Source organism: Bos taurus, chromosome 16 (assembly GCF_002263795.3).
Source record: "Bos taurus isolate L1 Dominette 01449 registration number 42190680 breed Hereford chromosome 16, ARS-UCD2.0, whole genome shotgun sequence".
NCBI lineage: Eukaryota > Metazoa > Chordata > Mammalia > Artiodactyla > Bovidae > Bos > Bos taurus.
The window spans coordinates 28,665,521-28,691,596 of record NC_037343.1 but is presented as its reverse complement, the minus strand read 5'-3'; the positions used below and the strand labels follow the sequence as shown (position 1 = coordinate 28,691,596).

Here is a 26,076-nt window from a genome sequence, read left to right as displayed (position 1 = left end):
AGTCATCCGGACCCAGTAGCAATAGACCTTTTCCTTCTCAGTCATCTTAAAAAACACACACTTCTTCTTGGGACTACAAAAGGCCTGCAATTTGTCCAGTTTAATTTTTCATTTGATTTTTGGATTTGCTTCTGGATACCTAAAAACTCCCACTACTGTAAATCCTGGCTTTCTGGATGGACTCCCCCATCCCCCAACGCCACTGACTTTAAATGAGTTTGCTTCGCCAGCATTTTACATTTTACCTTTTAAAGGTGATTTCAAGACCAACCCAATGATGGAAAATTTAAAACCATCATTATATCATTCATATCCCTCCCCGGCCCCCCTGCACCCCTACCCTGAGTCTCCCACCCTTTATCCCCCTGTTGCGGCCGGAATTCCCTTTTTGCTAATGACGACAGAAAGCGGTTTCCCGAGCTGCGTTTCTTCTTCCACTCTTGCTGCTGCACACGATGCCTCGCGCGTCTCCCGGCGACTGCGTTTCCCCGCGAGTTGGCCGCGTTCTTTCGGGGATGAAGTCATCCCTATACATGGTGTGTGCCTATCAGTTCGTTACATCGGTACAGCACACTGGGATTCCTCGGAAAGAAAAGGAGCGAAGCGAACAATGATGACCATATTTTACATGTACACGCCACCCCTCCCCCCAGCCCGGAGGAATCGCCTGGAGCCGCGCGAGGCGGGGGCGGGCCGTGGGGCTGGCCGGGATGCCCAACGACTGGCATGTCCGGGTCGTGAGATACAGCAACAGGGCGAGCTGAGGACAAGCCCCGCGCGAGGGCACCCGGACGGGCAGATCCGGAGTCCCCCCGGCCCGGCCCAGTCTCACGCATCCTGATCGCCGCCTCCCGGCTCCCCACGCCTGTGCCCGCAGGTCCCGCACCGGGAGGTCCTGGCGCCCCAGTCTGGGCACTCAGCGCTCTGGCGCGGGGGAGGCCCGGGAGCTCCCCCAGGCTCAGGGGAGCGGGAGTAGACTGGGGGCGGGGGAGGGGGGGCGACGGCCAAGGACAACTCGGGGCGGGGGTGTGGGCAGCCCTGATCCCAGGGGGCCGGGGGGCGGGGGCGGGGGCGGGGTGGGAAAGCAACAAAGAGCCTTTGCTAACCCGCCGTCGCCAAGCCCGCTCCCGCCCCTCGCGGCTCCCCGCAGGCCGGCGGGGTCCCGGGCCGGCGGCGCGGGGCGGGGAGCCCGGCCCCCCTGCCTCCCCTCCCCCCCCGCACCGCCCCCTCGCCCACGGGGGAAGGAGGGGAGGAAGGCGGCGCCTGCGTGCTCCTCCGCCGCGCGCCCCGCCTCCTCCCGGGCTCCTCGCGGCTATCCCGACTCTCCTCCCGCGGCTGCCGCAGCTGCCGGTTGCACACGGCCTCGGCGGCGGGCGCGGCGGGGCGCGATCCTGTGGAGCGGCGGCCGGGCGCGCGGCCCCGGCGGGCACCCCTCCGAGGGCGGCCAAAGAAGCTCCCGGGAGAGGAGGAGGTGAAGGAGGAGGAGGTGGGGGGCTGCGACGGCCGCGGGACCCACAGTCGGCGCCTCGGCCTCTCCGCCCCCTCCCCAGCTTTTCTTTCGCCCGCTCCTCTCCCGCTCCGGACCGGCGCCTCGGCTTTGTGCGAGGAGATGGTGTAGCCCCGCGGCCGCCCGAAGGAGGAGCTGGACACTTGTCTGCCAGCCCATAGCTGCGTCCCCGCCCCTGGAGGAGAGACCCCCCCCCCCCCCCTGCTCGGCTCGGCGCCTCCCGCGTCTCCCGGCTGCTGGGGAAGCCTCGGCGCGGCCGGCACCATGAGGTGAGGGGCGCGCGGGGCGGGGGCCGGCGGGCCATTGTGCCGCGGGAGCCGCGACCCCTCTCTCTCTCTCTCTCTCCCCCCGGACCCCGCCTTCCCTCTCCCGGCCCGGCGCGTCTCCCAGGTCTCCGGTCTCTATCTCCCCCCCTCCCCCTTTGTCCCTTCTCATTTCTCTTTCTTTCTTGTAATCCTCCCCAGCCCCTCTTATTGGGGAGGGGGGGGCGTTCCTCTTTTCGACGTTCTCCCGTTTTTCCTCAAATGCTCCTCTTGCGCCCAGGATTTCCCTTCCTAAATTTAATGTGCTCCTGGCTCCCTCCCCCCCAGCCCTTGCGAGACAAACCTGGGAGATGGGGAGGGGTTCGAGAATCGAAGCGTGCTTGTTGCTGGGAAACAGGTATTTTTCCGTCTCTATGTAAAAATTTCGTTCACTTTTATAACAAAACTCTGGTGTTTAACTAAAAAAAAAAAGGATAAAAGTTTGAAAGACCTGAAATTTCTGTGGGGAATAAAGTGTTCTGGTAGTGGTAGGTGAAAGAGCTCAGAAAGGTGAAATTTCACGGTGGTGGGGGAAGGGAAAGAATTTATTACGTTAATATGAGGCGGGGGGAACACAGTGAAAGACTGCGATAAGTAAGTTGTTCGGGGTGTGTAAACGGGGGCGGGGGAGGGATTTGTTTGGAAAACCCTTTTCTCTTCTTCCTCTAGCAGCCTGTGTTGCATTGCAGCAGCTGCCTTTTTCCTTTTTCTCTCTAATCAATAAAACAGAAGCTAAATTATTTTTTCAGCCCCAAAGAATTGAATGTACCGTCGTAAAATGTTACTTTAATTGATACGATGAAACATATGGTGTGATATTTTTCGTGTTTGTTTCTCCAATTGTGTTAGAGAATAAACCATGATGTGGTGTGTCATTCATTGGAGATTTTTTTTCAGCCTTTCCTATGTTTTGTGTCCATAACCTTCTCTTTTCGGATTGGTGCAAGACTTCGTGAGAAATGGGACTTGGGAGACTGAAGGCTGATCCATTCTGCGTTATCATCCTTTAGGCCTTCCTTTTAGGTTAAACAATTGTGGATAAAAGTGAATTACTCCATTTCTGCCTTCTGGAAGAGATAGTCTTACAGTTCGTTTGGATTTGAATCTCCTTTGTGTTAAAAGATTAATGGCTAACCATTGCCAAGACCCTTATAGTGTAATACAGTGAGATTTGAATGATATAATCTACACATTCCTGCGTTTTGGCAAGAAAATGTCTTGTCATTGGAATTCTTTCTCAATTTAAGTAGTTCCACTTTAAACTTTTTTTTTTTTTCCTATCAAGATTGAACACTACTTTCCCATTTTGGTCTTTATATATATATATATATATATATAGATATATATTTGAGATATAGCTTTCAGCTTATTGTGAATTTGAATTGTTTATCTCTGATTCAAGTTATGGAGCTTTATTTGAAGGCTTGAAAAACTGTAAGTGACCCCTTTTCCTTAGTGATTTCACAAGCAAGTTATTTTCAAGTATAGATCAGAGCAAAATGTAATTATGGCATACTTTGTAAAATATGGCTTGAAAAACTTGAGCCATGCCTTTGAACATAGTTTTTTTTTTTTTTTTTTTTGAGTCAAGTTATTGATGTCCTTAAAAACTATGGAACTATAATAAAGCATTGCTAATGTTAAGTCTTGTAATAAAATATATTGCTGATTTCTGCTGTAACTTTTAATGCTTATTATAGGGGTCTTGGAGACGAGAATTTATCAAGTTTTTCCAAACTTTGGGTAAACTTCCCAACATTGAAAAATGTAAAACAATGAAAGTGAATTATTTTAAAATAAAATGATTGTATAGTTGTCAGATTCAAAGATTGAACCAAAAAGAAAAAAAAAAAACTTAAAAATTAAAGAATACTCTGAAGTTTGATCACTATTATGTATAGTTATCAACCTGTCAAAGGTAAATTATATCTTCACTTAAAAATTCCTTTTCTAATAAAAAGTAATTTGTAACTTTTAAGCTGTTTTCCTGCTCAGCTCTGTTTCTTATTAAATGTAGAAAGGGGGGAATCACACTGAAGCTTTCCAGTAGCTTAAATAAAGAACATGGTACACAGGTCTGAAAAGTTTGTTAAAGTAGTCTACAGTAATTCTTTGTAGGCTAATTGTGAATAATTTACAAGCAGAAAAAGAGGATCAGCTTTTCACTTTGGAAGGCATTGGATTATTTGGTAGGTGGTTTGTGCGACTCATATGTATTCACATTTCCTTAGATAGCTGTAAAAGCAGGATAGTCTGGTAAGGAAGTGAAAAGTGCTGGTTGCAAAAAGCTCTGGCATATTTTGGTGCGTATTTAACGGCTTTTTAGGTTATATTCATATTGATTTGGTCTCGATGCTTTCCAGTATGCTAGGACGTAAATGTTATACTATTAAATTGAGTCTCTCTAATTATAAGTAGTTCTGATGCTTTAAAGGCCATCCAGAAATAGGAGTGCATGGGTAGGAAATTTCCCCTTAAGTTGGTCATAATTCTGAAGAGGGGATGTGATAAATATGTTGCGGTTTAGGCATTTGTGATAAGATCTCGTCGACGACTTTAGTTTCAGGAATGGCACTCTCACTGTGATATAATGTAATAACTCCTTTGCAGAAGGGAATGGAATAATACCTTGTGCTTGGTTGGTCGGTCATGTCCAGCTTTCTGAGATCCTGTTCCTGAAGCAATCTTAATGGCATTCTACACATTTAAAAAGCTGTGTATAGAGTTACTTGTTAGTACTTTTTTAAAAAACAGATGAGAATTAAAATGAGAACATGTATTTCTTATACAAAACAGTGAGAAGGTTGAGACCTAAAAAACTGGTACTTAGTGGAACATCCAACTTTTTGTTCTATTCTTATTTTTCATTTATGTAATGATTGAAAAGTATAAGGTGATTTGTGATAGAGGTAGGCGATTATGTGTAATATTAATATAGTATATACCTTTTAAATGATAACATTTTTGCTTAGTTGGTTAGTTACTAAAAAAATTTTTTTTTTGATAGAGGAGCTTGTCTGATATAAGATAGTTGCATGTAGCTTAGTGGCTAAGAAGAGCTCAGAAGATTTTGGATTGACATTCTTAGATCTGTATTAAATAGTCCAGGATTCCACTCACTCTTCTGTGACCTTCTCATGGAAAAAAGGTGTAGCTGAGTTGTGAGTATTCAGCCAAGTCATTTATTAGCTGGATGACCTTGAGCTGGTCACTTTATTTCACTGATCTATATTTAAAAATATGGATGCTTCCCTGGTAACTCAGACAGCAAAGCGTCTGCCTACAATGCGGGAGCCCCGGGTTCAATCGTGGGTCGGGAAGATCCCCTGGAGAAGGAAATGGCAACCCACTCCAGTATTCATGCCTGGAAAATCCCTTGGACCAAGGAGCCTGGTGGGCTACGGTCCATGGGGTCCCAAAGAGTCGGACACAATTGAGCCACTTCACTTCCAAAATAGGGATAATTCTTTACTGGGTATTAAGGATCAAATGATAATATTGACTAGAAGACAGTGTGTATTGTGTACTTGTAGGCAATGGCACCCCACTCCAGTACTCTTGCATGGAGGAGCCTGGAAGGCTGCAGTCCATGGGGTTGCTGAGGGTCGGACAGGACTGAGCGGCTTCACTTTCACTTTTCACTTTCTTGCATTGGAGAAGGAAATGGCAACCCACTCCAGTGTTCTTGCCTGGAGAATCCCGGGGGTGACAGAGCCTGGTGGGCTGCCGTCTATGGGGTCGAACAGAGTCGGACAGAACTGAAGTGACTTAGCAGCAGCAGCAGCAGCAGCAGCAAACCTTAGACAGTTACATTGCTCATCTTGTTTTCGGGCTTAGTTCTGTGTCAGACTGGTTAGGTAAATCTTTTCGGTAGTTTGCTTCACCTCATCTAGTTCAAGGATGGCAAGCAGGTTATATTTTGCTTATCTATCCCCAGTTGATAGTGGCTGCCATGTTGATAAGGGCATAGCTGCTTTTCTGGGTTTTGTGAAAAAGGGCCATGATGTTTGATTGGGATGAGGGTTGTACAGAGTGGCAATAAAGTGTTTCCTGGTATGCTCCTAATTTAACCATCTGTGATCTAGTCCAGTCTTCTTTTTTTATAGGTGAGGAAACCGATCTTTGTTTCCTTTCCTTGTGTATCTTTAGTCTTTGAAATAGTTCTTGTGATTTTGTTACCTTAATTTATAGTAATGATAAATTTAATACACATTTTAAGAGTGTGGCATAGCTAAAGTTCAGAAGATCCTGGTTTTATATGTTGACTTGTTAATGGAGAAAACTAATAAATATGGAGATTATTCTATTATTTCAAGGATTGTTGTGTCAACGGTCAAGTGAGAGCCCATGAAAGGATAGTAATAGTAGTCTGTCTGTTCCCGTGGATCTTGCTTTATGCTTGTAGATTTTGAATGTGTGGCTTTCTTACAGAGGTTAATTTTAGGGGCAGGAGCCAAATTTGCGTTTTTTAGAATGTCAGTGCTATGTATTTAGGCATTGTTTTGCCTTGTAGGTATTAAGGAATACATCATGAATAAGAATGTGGATTGATGAAGAAAATGTACTGGTTTTTACAGCAGTCAAGGTTTTCAGTTAGTCCAGTTGGAATAACTGAAATAACTGGCAGGCCCATTTGGCTGGTATAGAAGAAATTACTTACTCAACTGACAGCTTTGGTTACTTATCCTACACACAGCTTAAATCTGGGGTGACTGTATAACTTGTGAGATTCCCAGTCTTTTTTTTTTTAAATGTCCCCTCCCTCTTGAACCTCCTTTGCCATCCCACCCCTCTAGGTTGTTACACAGCTCTGATTGAGTTTCCTGAGTTATATAGCGAATTTCCATTGGCTATCTACTTTACATATGGTAATAGATGTTTCCATGTTACTCTCTCCATACATCCCACCCTTTCCTCCCCCAGCCCCCACCCTTGTGCATAAATCTGTTCTCTTTATCTAACACCCAGTCTTTATCATAAGGGTAAGAAGGGTTTGGAAAAATGTGATTTCAATTTTTCTGCAGTTGTTGGGGAGGAAAAAGATACTTCAGTTCTTCCTGTGCGCTTCTCCCCTTTCTCTGAATTGATGGATGGAAGTGAGTGGAAGTAAAAGTCAAAGAGAGAATCTGAGCTGAGGCTGTACTTCAGTGAATGCTTTCTCAAATAAAGGCTTATGAAGTTTTCTGGAATAGAAATCAGGAAGAGAATTCCTTGTCAGACCTGAGAAGTAGTCCTTGATTTATCTACGTCCCAGCTCTCTTCTGTGTTACTATGTCCTTTGCGTATTTTTTTTTGCCATTGCATTTATTACACTGTTTTATAATGATGTGGATTTTTCTGTCCCTCTTCTCTGTAAGCTCCTTGAGAGTAGGACAGCGCTTTTATATTCAGCAAAATGTTTGGCATAAGGTGGGTGCTTATATAAATGCTTGACTTGGTGTCCTTTTCCAGAGTCTGTTCACTAACAATAAGCACCACCATGTCTGGAGCACCTAATGTTTTGTAGCTGTACTGGGTATTCTAGCATGTAAAATAGTATTCAGCATATAATAAGTGTTAATAAAGTTATTTAATTCAAATAAAACAAGCATCCTGAACACAAGAATAGGTAGAGAGCTTGTTTCTTACTCAAACACAAAGTTCTGCAGCTGCTTCTAAGCCACTTCAGTCGTGCGAACCCATAAACATGTGACCCCGTAGATGGCAACTCACCAGGCTCCCCTGTCCCTGGGATTCTCCAGGCAAGAACACTGGAGTGGGTTGCCATCGCCTTCTTCAATGCATGAAAGTGAAACTGAATTCCCTCAGTCGTGTCCGACTCTTTGTGACCCCATGGACTGCAGCCTACCAGCCTCCTCCATTCATGGGATTTTCCAGGCAAGAGTACTGGAGTGGGATGCCATTGCCTTCTCCGAACAAAGCTCAGAAGTGGCCAAAAAGAGTCAGACTCAGGTTTGTCTAACTCCAGACCCCTTTTGGAAGATTCTGGGTTTCCTTGACTTTCTCATTATATTCTGAAGTAACAGAATGGCCATCATTCTGTTTTTTAGTTTCTTTGATCATGGGACTTGCAAATATTTTTGAGCAACAGGCTCAAAATGCATACATGTCTACTGGCTTAGCTGATTTCTACTCTGCTTAATGACTGCTTTGCAAGACTATTGGAGTGGGTTGCCATTTCCTTCTCCAGGCGACCTTCCCGACCCAGGGATTGAACCCGGGTCTCCTGCATTGTAGGCAGACGCTTTACCGTCTGAGCCACTAGGGAAGTCATAAAGAAGTGGAACTGAAGTGGCTCAGTTGTGTCCAACTCTTTGTGACCCCATGGACTGTAGCCTACTACGCTTCTCTGTCCATGGGATTTTCCAGGCAAGACTGTTGGAGTGGGTTGCCATTTCCTTCTCTGTTTGATCCTTATTAGTGCTTAAAATAACAATAATTGGATAGTTCGTGATATTCATGAAGAAAGGTGTATTAGTCAGCTCAAGGTGCCATGACAAAGTCCCATAGAGATTTATTTTCTTAAAGTTCTGGAGGCTGGCAATCTTGAGGTCAGGGTACCAGTATGGCCAGTTCTGGTAGGACTGCCATCTTCTTGGACACTTTCTTGTCAATGTCCTCATATGGCAGAGAGACAGAGGTCTCTCCCTTTTCTTATGAGGTTGCTGATCCTTTTGGATTTGGACCCCACCCTTATGACCTCATTTAACCTTAGTGAAGTGAAGTCGCTCAGTCGTGTCCGACTCTTTGCGGCCCCATGGACACCAGTCTCCTCTGTCCATGGGATTTTCTAGGCAAGAGTACTGGAGTGGGTTGCCATTGCCTTCTCCAGGGAACTTCCCCACCCAGGGATCGAACCCAGGTCTCCCACATTGTAGACAGACGCTTTACTGTCTGAGCCACCAGGGAATTACCTACTAATGTCCTGTCTCTGAATATAGTCAAAGAGGGGATAGGGCTTCAATATATGGATTTTTCTGGGAAATAATTCAGCCCATAGCAGAACATAGCCCAGTTTTTTTGGTCAGTGGATATAGCTTTGATGGAAGAAGTAAATCTGTATAATGCTTAGGTGATTTTTAGATTGATTGGTTTTAAGTAACTCTACGTGAAGAAAGTATTTACTGATGAAATTGATGAAAGAAACCTCTTATATTTTCTAGAAATTTCTGTACATTTGGAAGTTTTTGTTTTATAATGACTGATAAACTTACTTTTGTTTTTTCAAATGATTCTTTTGGTATGAAACTATGCATATGGCTCAGTGCAGAGGTTGCATCAGTTCAGTTCAGTCGCTCAGTTGTGTCCGACTCTTTGTGACCCCATGGACATCAGCACACCAGGCTTCTCTGTCTGTCACCAACTCCCGGAGCCTACTCAAACTCACGTCCATCGCATTGGTGGTGCCATCCAACCATCTCATCCTCTCTTGTCCCCTTCTCCTGCCTTCAATCTTTCCCAGCATCAGGGTCTTTTCCAGTGAGTCAGTTCTTCGTGTCAGGTGGCCAAAGTGTTGCATATAAGAGGGTAAAAAGGACAGGCTTTAAAGTCAACCTGAGTTCAGAGTAGGTTATAAACCTACTTTGAGTAGATCACAATTTTTGAGATACGAATTTTTCCTATAAAATGGAGATACTTTTTTGCATTATAGAGTTGTTAAGGAAAATTAAATCAGAAATTACTTAAAACCCTGGCATAACATTTGGCATGTAAAATGGGCTTGGTGAGAGTAAATCCCCAATTCTGTGGAAGTCTGACATCTCCTAAGTTTATGTTAAGAATGTGAAAAATGATGTAAGATGGTGGAGCCGCTTTAGAAAACAAGTGCTAAACATAGAGTTACTAGATTACCCGGTAATTCCACTCCAGGGAATATGCGCAAGATAAATAAATAAGAATAGATGTCCATACAAACTCTACACAAACGTTCACGGCAGCATTGCTCGTAATAGCCAAAAGGAACATGGTTGGAAACATGCTAAGTGAATGGAAGTCAGACTCAGAGAGCCACTTTGGTGACAGGAAGAAGATTAATAGTTGCTATGGTTTTGGGAGAGTAAAGGAGGATTGGGAAGTGAGTATGTGCAGAAGGGTTCCCCGACCCCATTCCACTGTGTATATGTGTGTGTGTGGGTGCCGTCAGGGTGTCTGAGAATTCAGCTGAATTCTGACCCTGCCTACCTGGAGATGGAATCAGATTCCATGTGTAAAGGGCTCAGCCCCACAAGACCCGCCTTCTGTTTCAGAATGTGTGTCAATCATGTCCGACACTGCGTCCCCATGCGCTGTAGCCCACCGGGCTCCTCTGTCCACAGGATTCTCCAGGCAAGAATACTGGAGGGTGTAACCATTCCCTTCTCCAGGAGATCTTCCCAACCCAGGGATCGAACCCCGGTTTTCTGCATTGCAGGTGGATTCTTTACTGACTGAGCCACCAGGGAAGCCCCTTTCCATTTCAGAGCTGAGTCGCAAGTCCAGGTTGTTACTTGTACTTCTCATTGACTGGCTGTGACTCAGAGGGCCCCATAGCCCCCTCCTCAGGTGTGATTAATTTTTTAGAATGGCTTGCAGAACTCTGGGAGAAGGCAATGGCACCCCACTTCAGTACTCTTGCCTGGAAAATCCCATGGATGGAGGAGCCTGGTGGGCTGCAGTCCATGGGGTCGCTAGGAGTCAGACACAACTGGGCGACTTCACTTTCACTTTCATGCATTGGAGAAGGAAATGGCAACCCACTCCAGTGATCTTGCCTGGAGAATCCCAGGGACGGGGGAGCCTGGTGGGCTGCCGTCTCTGGGGTCGCACAGAGTCGGGCACGACTGAAGCGACTTAGCAGCAGCAGTAGAACTCTGGAAAGCTCGTTTACTCACTAGATTCCTCCTTTATTATTAAAAAAGATATTAAAGAGGATGTGCCAGATGAAGAGCTACACAGTTCCTGAACAAAGGAGCTTGTGTCCTTGTGGAACTTGGGGCATGGTAGGGTGACATATGGAAGTGTTTTGGTTCCCTGACGTGAAAGCTCTCAAAAAAGAGCCTGAAAGCTATTCTTTTGGGTTTTTGTAGAGGCCTCTTTACATTGTCGTGACTGACTGAACCATTGGCCAGTGGTGGTTGATTGGACTCCCAGCCCCTCTCCTCATCTTTGGAGATAGGATGGAGCGGGTAGGGGGTGGCACTGAAAGTTTCAACTTGGTTGGTCCTTCTGGCATCAGCCCCGATCCTTGGGTGCTTCTGAGAGTTACTTCATTCACATAACCAAAAGACATCTTTATCACTCTTCTTCAGAAATTCAAGGGTTCTGGGAGCTGTGAGCCTGAAACTGTGGAGGAAGACCAAATATATATCTTAAAAATCACAATGTATATTGGGTTTCCTTCTGGGATGATGGGAGATGTTCTAGATTTAAACGATGATGATCATTGTTCAACCTTGTGAATATACTTTGTTGTTCAATCTCTCAGTCGTGTCTGACTCTTTGCAACCCCATGGACTGCAGCACACCAGGCTTCACCATCTCCTGGAGTTTGCTCAGACTCATGTCCATTGAGTTGGTGATGCCATCCAGTCATGTCATCCTCTGTTGTCCCGTTCTCCTCTTGCCCTCAGTCTTTCCCAGCATCAGGATCTTTTCTGAGTCGGCTCTTTGCATCTGGTGGCCAAAGTATTGGAGGTTCAGCATTAGTCCTTCCAGTGAATATTCAGGATTAATATCCTTTAGGATTGACTGATTTGATCTCCTTGCAGTCCAAGGGACTCTCAAGAGCCTTCTCCATCACCACAGTTCAAAAGCAGCAATTCTTCTTAGACTAATGTTTTAAATTGACATCTTCATGTTTTCTAAAGAAGAGGGAATGAAGATAGAGAACCATTGGGCTTTTCTCTTTAGGAAACCAGGTAGGTGGGAGTGCTGAAGTGGAAATGTTAATTAATGGTGCCTCTGAGAGGCCTGATCAAATTTTGGAGTTCTTTATGCACAGGTAGCAGCCATCTCTCTGGTAGCTCTGTTACAACAAGGATGACTGAAGTCACTGATAATATCAGTGAAACAAGTCCATCAGAATCTTCAGAAAGCTTTTTAATCTGGATAGTGATTTTTCTTGGGTCTGTTTACAGTAATCACAAATACCAGAGAAAGTTTTGTCTTTGGTGTCATCAACCTTGATGATATTTTTACCCTTCTAGGACATCTGGTCTTGACAAACCTATATGTCTAATGATAATGAAGTCAAAATGACTAACTGTGCTGCCCAGGTCCTCATTCCTGTCCTTTTTTGGTATCTGTTGTTACATGTGTGAGCGTGGTAGGGAAGAAGATTCATAAAGAACCTCAGACCATAAAGTGAAATAAAATGAATAGCTCTTTAGGTCAAATCTCAAGGGAATCCAAATTGCTTGTCTTACAGTGCAGTGAACTGATCTTTCTGTGCAGGTGTTGTGATATAAAATATTGGTTATATTTGAGTATCTGCTTTTGCTTTGAGAAGTCCCCTCATTTCCTGCAAATTCTTATCTCACATTAGACTAGTATTGCAAGCAAATTGTGTCGATTCTTTTTTTTTTTTTTTCTTAGCAATTAAAGGTTTATGGATCAAAAAAGTTTTCATTTCATTTGCTTTCATCTCTTTTTAGTCTCTTATTTGCTGTGGTTTAAGAAAATGAACCCAATTTACTATTATTGAAACAAAGGCTTGGTCAATTACAGTGTTTAATTACTTTTTTTCTTTTCATTATAAAGCAGTACAGATTCTACATGGAGTTTAGAAGGTATGGAAAGTATAAAGATTTCAATAACTGAAATCTAAACCATCTAGAATTTTAATATTTTGATATATAGCTTTCTAGACTTCTCATAATGCATATGGCATATGTTGTGCATCCTCAGTCATATCCAACTCTTTGCAACCCCATGGACTGTAGCCTGCCAGGCACCTCTGTCCATGGAGTTTTCTAGGCAAGAGTACTGGAGTGGGTTGCCATTTCTGTCTTCAGGGGATCATCCCAACCTAGGGATTGGAGCCACCTCTGTTACGCCTCCTGCATTTGCAGGTGGGTTCTTTACCACTGGTGCCACCTGGAAGCCCCCATAATGCACATAAATGTGTTTGTGGGTGTATGAGTGTGTTTTAAGTAAAAGTGAGATCATACTATTTAGAAGCAAAATTATGTATTTTGTAACTGGCTGTTTTCCACATCTTGTCACTAAATAGAGATCTAAAATAATTTTAAGTTGCATGGTATTTTCACTATGCTTTGGCTGACCTTAATCTGCTTAATCTCTTAGAAGTGAAAATCACTCAGTCCTGTCTGACTCTTTGTGACCCCATGGACTACACAGTCCATGGAATTCTCCAGGCCAGAATACTGGAGTGGGTAGCCTTTCCCTTCTCCAGGGGATCTTCCCAACCCAGGGATTGAACCCACGTCTCCTGCATTGCAGGCAGATTCTTTACCAACTGAGCCACAAGGGGTAGACTTTTAGATTTTTTTGTTTTATAAAAAATACTGCTATGAACATCTTTGGGTATATATCTTTGTGCATATCATATTTTATATCTGCACATATACTTACATTTTAGGATAAATTCATAGGATTAAATTGAAGAGTATTTATTTTTCCCTTTTCTTTTACTCTTTTCTATCAGCAGGTCCTGTCAGGTCTCCCTTTGCTTCTCTCCATCTCACCAACACTGCTGAAACCCAGGCCACTGTTACTCTAACTGGAGCAGTTGGTATCTTCTCATTTCCGTTCTTGTGCCCCATTCTCCATACATCAGTTAGAATGGTCTTAAAGTGGAAATCCAATACTGTTCTTTGCCTGCTAAAGCCTTCAATGTCATCTTAGTGTTCTTGGGATAAAACTCAAATTAATAATAAAACCAAAATTATTAGTAGGTCCTGCATGATCTGACTATATTCTGGTTCCTAGAATATGAGAATTCATAGGCTTCTGTGAGTATGCAATGTTTGAGTGAATAATAAATGAAATTGCCAGACCAAAGGGAATTTTCTTAGTTTTTGATACACATTACCATCACCTCACTCTAACCAACTCAAGCCATTGTCAGCATTTTTAATCTTTGCCTATCTGATAGGCAAAAAATGTTATCTCATTGTTTTAATTTGTGTTTCTTTGATAGTAGAGTTGAATATTTCTTCTTGTGTTTATTCGACATTTCTTTTGACAGAGTTGTCTCTGTGTCCTTTGCCTGTTTCCCCAGTAGGATTTTAATTGTTCTTGTAATGATTTATAACGTCTTTAAAAGGTAACTGTTTATGGTGTAGATATTTTATGTCAGTTATCTGATGTGGTATTAGAAACTGCCTCAAAATCTAGCAAAACATGTATGAGTTGGCTGGTCAGTTCCGCTGGACTCACTTGTATCTTTTCATTTCTTAACTAGGTTTATGTGCTATGTCTTTTTGTCTCTCACTTAGTAATAGCAGCCTTCCTTGGGATTATGTCCCAGTTGCAAGGTCTTACCAAACTTCTGCCTGCATCCTCTTCCCTAATGCCTTCTTTGATAAAGTCAGGCATATGATCAAGCCCAGAGTCAGGGTGGGAGGAGACTACACACAGATGAATCAAAATCAACCATATGTATCTTTTTTTTTTTAAAGTTCGTCTGTTTGTTTATTTATGGCTGCTCTGGGTCTTCATTGCTATGTGCAGGCTTTTTCTAGTTGTGACAAGCAAGGGCTACACTGTAGTAGTAATGTGTGGGCTTCTCATTGCCGAGGCTTCTCTTGTTGCAGAGGACAGGCTCTCGAACTTGGCCTCAGTAGTTATGGTACACTGGCTTTCTTGCCCCAGGGCATCTGGAATCTTTCTATACCAGGGATCAAATTGTGTCTCCTGCATTGGCAGGCAGATTCTGAACCTCTGGACCACCAGGGAAGTCCAACTGTATGTATCTTATAAAGAAATTTAGCACTTACCTTTTAATTTTGCTTTGGTATAGAAGCATTAAAGTTTCATGTCAGTTCTGTTAGTCTTTACCTTTATGGTTTCTGCCTTTGGTGTCAAGCCATTTGTTCTCAAACTAAAATGATACAGGTATTCACCTTCATTTTCTTCTGTTACTTTTGGGTTTCATTTATCTTTAAATTTAAGCCACTTGGAATTTATTTTGGTGCAAGATGGGAGCTTAGTACTTGACTAAATATCAAACATTTAGTTGTCAGCATCATTTGTTGAATAATCCATCTTTTCCCATTTATTTGAAATGTCGTACTCATTGTATACTGAATTCTCATAAATACTTAGCTCTGTTTTGTTATTTGTTAACATTATTATTAATGTCATAATAATACTTATTTGACTCAGTAGTTATTTGTCTAATTTTAGGCTATTACCTCACTGTCTTAATTACTCTGATTCTATAGTATATTTTAGTATCTAGAAAGGAAAGTTACTGTTCATTTATTGTTTTTCAAAATTTTATTTGCTATTCTATTTGGTACATTCCTTTAGATTAGTTTTAGAATCATCTCATCAATAAAAGCAAAAATGAAATAAAAAATTGTACTCCCAAACTTGTTGGAGTTTTAATTAGAATTGTGTTAAATTAATGGATTAACATGGCTGGGGGAATTGACCCCTTTATAATATGGAATTTTCTGTTCTTTTTTGTCTCTATGTATTCAGATTTTTAAATTTTATCTTTAGTAAAGTGTAGCAGTACTTTAGTTTATAGTTTAGGTTTGATATTGTACCTTTAAAAACTTCTATATTTAGAAATTAAATTTTCAGCTCATTTTTGTTGTAAGTATATATCTGTTCTCATTTTTCTTTGTCTTAATTTTATTTAACATATATACTTACCTTTAAACATAAAGCTTTTGATTTTGAGTTTTTCCTTCTCTAATAACTAATTTCCAATGTTGGCATTTATATTCCTCAGTTTTCTTAGATTTTGAAATGTAATAGCTAATAGTTACTGAGTACTTACTGCCTGAAATACTTCCCATATAATCACTTAATACTCTCCTTTACAACTTACAAGGTAGAAACAGTTGTTAGCCTCCTTCTGTAGGTGAGAAAGATGAGTCTCAGAGGGTTGAGGACCTCACCCGGGGTTCCCCGCTGGTGAACAGTGAACTGGGATTTCACCCCAGGCAGTCTGATCCCAGAGCCCGTGCTTTTAACCAGTATTCCAGGGTCTCTCTGTAATGATTCACTATTATGAACCGAGGTCTGTGTTTGAATTTTCCTAAATGTTGATGTGTGAGTGAATATTTTTCTTTGTGATTTCATCATGTAAGTGTTCTTTATTTTCTGAAGAACAAGGCCATGTAGAATGAATTGACCTAGAATAGGAGGAACAGTTCAGAGATAGCAGGGGTGGGGAGAAAAGGCTTTATTTGGGTTTAATCTTGAAAAAGGAAACAAAATTATGGAAACATTCATGTTATGGTTGCTACTGTGTGTTAAATTCTTAAGATGGAAGAAGAATAAATCAAGTGTTGGTTGCTTGTTTCACATAATTTTTCTTTAAAAATTGCAAGTGGTATGAAACTACACTATATAATTCATGTCATGATGGACTTTTCTAGTATGATCCTAAAGAAAGTCATTTTTGAAAAAATATTCAAGAGCTTTGTTAGCAGAGCTTTACTTATATTTTCAGATTTTTTTTGACCCTATTATCTCATCTTGGTTAGCTTTCTCCAGTTATTTGCTGATGGTGTCTGTTCAAATGCTTTTAGCTCCAAGTAGCAGACTCAAAGTACTTCAACATTAAGAACATTTACCGTCGCATATAATTGAAAGTCTAGAGAAAGAGTGGGGTCCAGGCCCACTCCACTCGGTGGCTCACAAATGTCTTTGAGAACCCAGGTACATTTTGCCATCTTGAGTATCCATTTAATCTTCACGCTGGTAGCAAGCAGGGCATGGGATTTCTAGGCTTCACGTTCAGAACCACTGATTTCTTCATGGGAAGAAGGGTCATCTTTTGTTCCTTTTCCGCCTTTCTTAAGGTATAATTTACATACAGCTAAATTGTTAATCATAAGTATATCTACAGGTTGATGAATTTTTACTACATACACTCATCTGTGTAACTACCACCCAGGTCAGGATACAGAACATACTCATCACGCCATTAAGTGCCTTTAACATTCCTTCCAAGTCAGTGTCCCTCTCCAGTGTTCATTTCTGCCAGTGGCTTTGCGAGTAGTTGGAAACAGTTCTCATCATTTTTAGTAACTTTGAAGAGCCCTACATCTCTTGGAAGGCTTGCACTTCAACTTTGTCCGTGGTACTCATTGTGTTGTTTGTCGTTGAAATACCTGCCGTCATTGAGAGACTGACAGGTAAAGAAAGTGAACTGACAGAGGTTACTGTTACCTTAGGAGGAATGCTTGACAGGGTTGAATTTTATAAGTGGTTAGTTCATTCATTTTTCTGGTGTGTATGTATTAGGATGATTTTGCTTTCCTGGGCAACCTGGCAAGTTATGAATCAGCAATGAATCATATTAAGACCCCAAGCCTTATTTTGTCCTGTATTACATTTTTACATATGTGTTGCTGGATATTCTAATTTATTGCAGTGGTGTATTACCCCATCCAATCTGTGATCTATGCAACAGTTAGATCTTTCTGAAATTTAGATTCATCACCTCAGTGTCATGTCTAAAACACTTCAAGGGCTTCATGTCGTTCTTAGAATTAAGACCAAACTCTTCCTTTTCATTGCTTACTTCCTGCATGAATCTTCTTGCTCTGTGATTCCAAACTTAGTAAAATGGCACAATAAGATGAATCCTCAAAAGCCAGTTATAAAAAAGTAAAAGATGTACATGGACATACCCATTCCCTTATGCTTACAGTTTAGTCGGGGTGGGGGCATTAATCAGTAGTGATAAAGAACCCGTCTGCCAATACAGAAGAACTAAGAGGTGTGGGTTCAGTCCCTGGGTTGGGAAAATTCCCTGGAAGAGAAAATGATAACCCACTCCAGTATTCTTGCCTGGAAAGTCCCATGGACAGAGGAGCCTGGTAGCTATAGTCCGTGGAATAACAAAGAGTTGGACATGACTAAAGCGACTTCACACATCGCGAAGGTAGACTTTCATCTATTTCTGTTTGATTCCTTTCTGAATAATGTCATGTGCAAATAGTGTTTAAGATTTTTCTCTAGTATGTATGCCTTTTATTTATAGCAGCTTGCCAATGTTATTTTGTATTGCTTTAGTGAAGTATTTTGTTAAATCCATCTATTATTTTGTTCAAAGTATCTACTTTAAGGGAAATTCCTCTGTCATCTTTTTATATTCCTCGGGATATGGAAGCTTTTCAAGGTGTTTTCATTTTAGAAGGAGATAGGCAGGTCTAATAGAATCATCATTGGCTTCAAAGACGTTTTACTTTTTACCGACTTCGAGACTTTGGCTGTCCCCAATCTCAATTTCTGTCTCTGCCATATGGAGTTAATAATCCATTGCCTTGTTTAGTGGTTTGGCTTAGTGCATTTAGAAAATTTATGGATTTAGTGTATTCTTGTACACTTGATTTAGTGTATTGTTTTCTTTGTGTTGTACCATAACCTTTTTTAAAAAATAAAATTTGAGCTGCTGAATGTTCTTTTGCCATTTTCTTTAACTTTTTTTTTTTTTAATTAATTTTTGGCTGCACTGGGTCTTTTTAAAAAAATTTATTTTAATTGGAGGCTAATTACTTTACAATATCATGGTGGTTTTTGCCATACATTGACTTGAATCAGCCACAGTTGTATATGTGTCCCCCTGTCCCAACCCCCCTCCCCCCTCCCTCCCCATCCCATCCCTCTGGGTTGTCCCAGTGCACCAACTTCTAGTGCCCTGTTTCATGCACTGAACTTGGGCTGGTCATCTGTTTCACATAATATAAATGTTTCAATGCTATTGTCTCAAATCATCCCACCCTCGCCTTCTCCCACAGAGTCCAAAAGTCTGTTGTTTACATCTGTGTCTCTTATGCTGTCTCGCATATAGGGTCGTCATTAACCATCTTTCTAAATTCCATATGTATGCGTTAATATACTGTACTGGTGTTTTTCTTTCCAACTTACTTCACTCTGTATAATAGGCTGCAGTTTCATCTACCTCTTTAGAACTGACTCACATGCGTTCTTTTTAATAGCTGGGTAATATTCCATTGTGTATATGTACCACAATTTTCTTATCCATTTGTCTGCTGATGGACATCTTGGTTGCTTCCATGTCCTAGCTATTGTAAACATGCACTGGTCCCTGAGGCTTTCTCTAGTTGTGGTAAGCAGGGGCTACTCTGGTTGCTGTGCTCAGGTTTCTCATTGTGGTTTCTTTTCTTGTTGCAGAACATGGGCTCTGGGGCTCATGGGCTCAATAGTTGTGGCACACGAGCTTAGTTGCTCTGTGGCATGTGGGATCTTCCTGAATCAGGGATCAAACCTGTGTCCCCCTGCATTGGCAGGCAGATTCTTAACTACTGGACCACCAGAGAAGTCTGTTTTTAAGAATTATTTGTTTGGCTCCATTGGGTTTAGAGTGTGGGCTCTAGAGTGCACTGGCTCAGTAGTTGTGGCATGGCATGTAGGATCTTAGTTCCTCGACCGGGGGTTGAACCCACATCCACTACATTGGCACATCCACTGTGCCACCAAGAAGGTCCCTTTAACTTTTCGTATGAAAGGCTTCTGATTTTAGGCACTCTAAAAGCAAGGAGCTAGTTAAAGCCTTAGAGAATGTGTATTTTAAAGTGTTTTAAGCTTTCTTAAGGTGAATTTTTGCAAAACAGACCCCCTGAACTGTGGAACTGTTACTTGCATCATTGGAAGCAAGCCTCATTTCTCCCCCAGTGGCCACTCTAACCTTCCCTCCATATGCTTGGTCCATACTGGGCCAGCTATTCTTCCCAAACTTTCTCTGAAGAAACTTTCACTTGCACTCTGTAGCACACAGCTGTCTCAACCTGGCATTCAGGGTCCTCTGCAAAACATTCCAGCTGTGCCTGTCCATACTCATTATGTGAATTCATTTCACAGTGGTCTGCTTTTTGTTTCCCAAAGGTTCTGGTGGAATTTTGGTCTCATTACCTTTGTTCTATCTTCTGGAGAGCTGCCTTCTCTGTGCTTACTCAGTCTCACTCTTGCTTCAGTTTCCTCTGCTAGTTTATATCTTTTAGTGATCACTCCTGGCTGAGTCTTTCTTATTGAACTCAGATCATCTGTTGACCATTCAGCTTGTTTGGTACTTCAGACCTAAAATTTTCCTTCAAAAATCAAGTGTGGGCTCCTTTTACTCCTGGTACATTTCCATAAGCACTTTATAGCATGCTGGGCACAATCAGGGACTTCTGTAACTTAAAAAAATACATATATATAAAAACCAAACTCATGATTATTGATTGTTTTAGTCCTTCTCATTTTAATTCTCTAGATAAATCATCTATTTTCAAAGGTATTAGGGTACTTTGAGCAACTTAATATTAAACAGTGTATTTTTATAAAGTTAAGTAGGTTTGGGTGAGTAATGCTAATGGTTTTTGGATAAAACAATATAATATGTACTTGAAACTATTAAGGACCAACACAAGTTGTATGTATGTGTATCTATTTGTTTTCCTAGCTGGAAACCTTATGTAAATAAGTATTCTATCACCCAATCAGCAGTCCTGTTTCTCTTTAACAGATTAACTGTTGCATTTCTTTCTGAGTCGGTAAAAAGTATTAAATTAGAAACTAATTCAATAAGGTTTTAATACAGATCATGGGTACAGTGATGAAGTAGACAGTTTATTTTTTGTGACTGCCAGATCTCCTCTTTCCCTCATTTTCCTAAATGCTTCCGTAATTTCTGTATCAGTCAAGATTCTCTAGAGAAATCGAACCAATATTTATTTATTCATTCATTTAAAGGAATTGACTTACATGACTGTGGGCTGATTAGAAGGAAATTTGTAAGGCAAACTGGCACACTGGAAATTCAGACACGAGTTGATTTTGCGTCTTGAGTCTGGAATTTGTAGGTCAAGCCGGTAGTATCGAAACTCAGTTTTTATGTCACAGTCTTGATGCAGAATTCTTTCCTTTCCTCTTCTAGCTTCTGGTGTTTGTTGGCAGTTCTTGGAATTTCTCGGTTTAGAGTGCCTTACTCTAATCTCTGCTTCTGTTGTCATAAGTCTGTATTTTCTGCATGTGTCTGTCTTCTCATGGCATTTTTCTCTTTTAAGGAGACCAGTCATACTGGATTAAGGGCCCAGATTACTCCAATGTGATCTCATCTTAACTAATTATATCTGCCATGATTCTGTGGTTCCAAGTATCACCTTCTGTGTTACTGGGAGTTAGTTCAACATCAGCTTTTGCCTTAGTCTCCCATTTGGGTATGGACCAAGACTTTGGTCTCATCATCTCTCACTTTAGTCAGCTGAACAGAGGAGGATACGTGTACACATATAATAAATAAAAATACATGCAAAATATCCACAATGAAATTGTTAGAAGTAATGAATGAATTCAGTAAAATTGCAGGGTACAAGATTAATGCCCCCAAGTCAGTTGTTTCTGTACACCAGCAGTGAGCAATATGAGCAGGAAATTAAGAAAGCAGTTCCATTTACAGTAGTATCTAAAAGACTAAAATACCTCAGAATAAATTTAACCAGTGAAATGGAATTTAACAAAATATTGCTGAAAAAATTAAGACCTAAGTAAATGAAAACAACTTCTGTGTTCATGGATTGAAAGACTTAATATTTTTAAGATGATAGTACTATCCAGAATGATCTACAGATTCAGGCAATCCCTGTCATAACCCCAGTGATCTATTAAAAAATTTTTTTTTATGTATCTGTTTGACTGTGTCTGGTCTTTGTGGCATGGGAGAATCTTTCATTGTGGCACATGGACTCTCTAGTTGTGTCACGAGTGGGGGCTTCAGTAGTTTTGGCACTTAAGCTTAGTTATCTGGTGGCATGTAGAATCTTAGTTCCCTGACCAGGGATTGAACCTGCATCCCCTGCATTGCAAGGCAGGTACTTACCCACTGGACCATCAGGGAAGTCCCCCAATGGTGTATTTTTGCAGAAATAGAAAAACTCATCCTAAGGTTTGTATGGCATTTCAAGGGACCTGGAATAGCCAGAGCACTCTTGAAAAGGAACAAACTTGGAGGACTCATATTTCCTGATATCAAAACTTACTCCAAAGCTACAGTAATCTAAACAGCGTGGTGCTGCCATAAATATAGCCCTATAGAACAGAATAGAGTGCCCAGAGGCAAACTCATGTTTACAGTCAATTGATTTTTGATTTTATTTTAAAAATTAAAAAAAAAATTTTTTTTTTGGCTGTGTAGCGAGGCTTGTGGGATCTTAGTTCCCTGACTAGGGATCAAACCCAGGCCCCCTGCATTGGGAGTGTGGAGTATTAGCCCCTGGATTAACGGGGAAATCCATCGATTTTTGACAGGGGTGCCAAGATCGTTTAATGGGAAGAGGATAATCTTTTCAACACGTTACTGAGAAAACTGGATATTCTTAGTTCTTTTGAAAGAGTTTGGGATTTTTCTCTACAGTATGAATGCCTTGGTGTTATTGATATTTGGGCTCAGAATTCTGTGTTGTGGGCGCTGTCCTGTGCATTGAAGGGTGTTTAGTAGTACTCCTGCCTCTACCCACTAGATACCTGTAGCTCACCCCTAGTGGAAATTTCCTCCTAGTGAAATTTTGGATGGGGGAAAAATCGCCCCAGTTGAGAACTACTGCTGTGAATTCTGAAATGTCAGGAATTATCGTATAACTTTTAAATATTAAAAAAATATGTTCTGTGTATTTTAAAACATTTAATTTTTTTTTTTTTCCTTGCTGTGCCATGTGGCTTGTGGGATCTTCTTAGTTCCCTGACTAGGGATTAAACCCATGTCCTCTGCAGTGGAAGCACAGAGTCCGAACCACTGGACCACCAAGGAATTAATTCCCTTAAATGTTTTATGTTTAAGTGAAAAAAGGTGACTCCTGTTTTGTTTCCTGCTTTGATTCCCAAAGATTTATATCTGGTTACTTAAACTTTAGTCTGGTAACCCAGCCACAGAGTATAAAGTGTTTCAAAACAGAAAAATGTGTTCTGCAAATCAGTCAATTTAAGTCTGTTTGTAAGTTAGAAACTACCTGAAGATGAAAAAAATCAGCCTTTGAATTTTAACATAGGTGAAAAGGAGAAAAAAAAAAAACCACTTTGGAAGAAATTGTTATACCTCTTCATAATTAGTTCAATATTAGTGTTTAAAACAAACTTAACTCATTGTTTTTAAAGAAAATTTCATGATTAACTTTTGTGTCCCTAAAACCTGATAAATTTTCCTCACTGATCCAGAGGCCCAGTAACTGGAAACCCATCACGTACCTGGCACAGGACACGAGCCCTTGGCTGAAGATTGTGGTGTCTTGGAGGCTAACCTTTGGTTCATGCTTCCTACAGGCCATATGGGCTATCCAATTACACATGACAACTTTTAGTATCCTCCACTTATCCAAAGTAAGTAGATGTTTATAAATATCAGCTATCATCTGTTACGAGCCCGGCAATTGCTAAGCGCTTCATGTGAATCTTTTCATTTAATAAATTAGAATAAATGAGATTGGTGTCATCATTGCTAATTTTACATTAGAGGAAACCAAGGCTTAGAATGCTTAAGTGACTTGTCTGAAGTCACATGGTCTAAATGACAGCCGAGGTTCAAATCAAAGTCCTGCATCATTCCAAAGACCTTGCTCTTAATGTATTACTTTGGCTTTTAATTGTTCTTTTAATGCTGCTTCTCAGATTTCATTTTCCATCCTTAAGATTGAATCCAATACTGTTGGAGTTTGTATAGGAAGTATGGGAAATGCAGCAGGTTGAACTGGATTTTATAAAGGCTTTGAATAACAGGAAAGGAATGAAACTCATGTGCTTCATACTTCTATACACTATTTCTTCAATCTTTACAGCTGCTTTCTAGAATAGGTATCACCCTCATTAGTATCCTTGCTTGCTGCTGCTGCTGCTAAGTCACTTCAGTCGTGTCCGACTCTGTGTGACCCCATAGACGGCAGCCCACCAGGCTCTTCCGTCCCTGGGCCTTGCTTGAGTTTATGGCTAATAAGGGGTGGAAGGAACCTAACTTTGTTTCAGAACCCTAAACCCAACTTTGTTTCACTTCCAAACCTGTATGTGTTTAGCCCTATGTCTTCAAAGTGGTTTGAACTTTTCTGGTAGATTAATGACTTCTAATTTGTGGTCGCTGGGGGCAGCTGTGGGATTATTTTGAGGAGTTAGTTTGAACCAATTGGTGCACACCAAGCTTTGTCTGTAACCCAGAGATACCTGCCTTTGTAAATGTTATATTTCAAGTATGTAGGTACTTTTATGATAAGATATAGATTAACCTAAAAGGTAGTAAATTCTAAGTACTTTTACATCACTTTTTCTGAGTCAGAATATGTTAAAAGTAGAATTTATGAATTTACAGGGCCTTCTTATCTTCAAAAAGGCTGAAAACCACTGTTGTAAATTGACTTTATCTGTATTTGATCTGTTTTTTAGGTGGGGCTTGGCAACCATTTAACTTTCTCAAAAGACAGGGATGTCCCCAAATAATGCAAATATTTATAGACACGGCAAGAAAAACTGCAGACTCTAAATTTTTGTTTTTTGGATGAAGACTTCGGGGGAAAAAAGTTACTAGTTACCTATATAGGCAAATCCATTAAAATAGTTCAAGTAAATATCAAGTAGGAAATTTAAATTGTTAGGAAATTATAGCCCTTGTTTTATAAATTAGGATTTTTTGAAAATAAACTGAGAGGACTTTTAAATTATGGAACAAAAGGCATGTGGTATGCTGTTACATAGGATTTTAAAAATGACTCTTCTAAATGATGCTTTTAAAAGAATTTAAGTAGCAGTTTTATGCTAGTACATAGAGAATCATGGAGAGTGAAGGCATACCAGTACATTCAAGCTGTGAACAGGCTGGAATTTAGGCTTATGATTCTATAGTTTTAGCATTTAGAATATCATTGGAATTCTGAAGGTAGTATTGTGCATGCGTGATCAATTGTGTCTGACTCTTTGTGACTTCGTGGACTGTAGCCTGCCAGACTCCTCTGTCCATGGAATTTCCCAGGCAAGAATACTGTTAATGGGTTGCCATATCCTCCTCCAGGGATCGAACCCATGTCTCCTGAGTCTCCTGCATTGGCAGGCAGATTCTTTACCGCTGTGCCACATGGGAAGCCGATGTTGGTAGTAATCTCTGTAAATTTGGTTTCTCAGCCTTGATGGGGTTAATCGAGGCTTGGCAAGTCAAGAAAAGGAGTTCTGTGCTGTTTTCAGACTGCAGAATCTTGTTGCTATGCAACAGACGTTGTCAGTCAGCACAGGGTATAGTAAATTGGTGTTCTCTGTCCCTTTCACCACATGCTCATTTTGTAATCTGAGAGAAGTGGTTTCAGGCTATTTTGCAAGGTTTTATTTTAAAACAGGCATTTGAAGATTTTTGTTGCTTTTTTTAATTGGTTGCATTTAAGGTCTGTGAAGTCTTTGTTCTTGTGTAGAAGATACACTGAAATGCTTGTGTTCAAAGAAAGGGTTTATAGATCTGTTTCCAAGTAGTTTCAGTTTAGAGCAGTATTTTTGTTCTGTAACTGTAAGAAGGATGGTGCTGCCACTTTCACGGAGTCAGTTTTTGCTTGGAAATTCAAGTTAAGTAATTTGAACATCAGAGCTTTTCAATAGCACAACATATTATTTTAAATTTTAGTTTTGAGAAGTATGGACCCAGATGTTGATATCAGCATCCCTTTGTTGATAAAGATGTTTTTTATAGGAATCCTAAACTTATACAGACTCTCCTGTAGAATCTGTTACTTTATTTTCTCCCAGGAAAATTAAAATGTTTTAATAGCAAGTGGGTGGTTGATAAGAGCCTTTTCCTAAAAAAGGGGCAAAATATTACAATAAGATTTCATGATTTTAACCATTTTTAAGTGTATGGTTTCATGGCATTAAGTACACTCACATAGTTGTACAGACTATCACGTTTCTTCATCTCTGGAACTGACAGCCTTTTGCATCCATTTAGTAACTTAATCCAGGCCCTCTTGTAAATGCTTTAGATAAATTAACTCATTCGGTCATCATAGCAACCCTGTAAGGTAAGTATTTCTGTTATGTTCCAAGTGACAATACCGAGGCACAGAGAAGAGCATGCCCTAGTCATGAGTGGAGCTGGAATTCACACACCCCAGCAGTTTGCTC

The 26,076-nt window shown here is 41.0% G+C and overlaps 1 protein-coding gene across 15 annotated transcripts in view; it reads left to right on the top strand.

Moving 5' to 3' along the window:
* Positions 1-1,319: 1,319 nt before the first annotated feature.
* The window catches only part of ENAH (ENAH actin regulator), a 157,609-nt gene continuing 132,852 nt past the window's right edge, over positions 1,320-26,076 (top strand). For 4 of the 15 annotated variants that reach the window (XM_015475063.3, XM_010813174.3, XM_024976700.2 and 1 more), the window contains exon 1: positions 1,320-1,776. In XM_015475063.3, coding sequence (XP_015330549.1) covers positions 1,772-1,776 — 5 coding nt within the window. In that variant the 5' untranslated portion in view covers positions 1,320-1,771. Of the gene's footprint in view, positions 1,777-1,843; positions 2,168-23,148; positions 23,311-26,076 lie in introns of those variants that run through there. The other 11 variants (XM_059875686.1, XM_024976706.2, XM_059875681.1 and 8 more) reach the window with 10 other exon arrangements.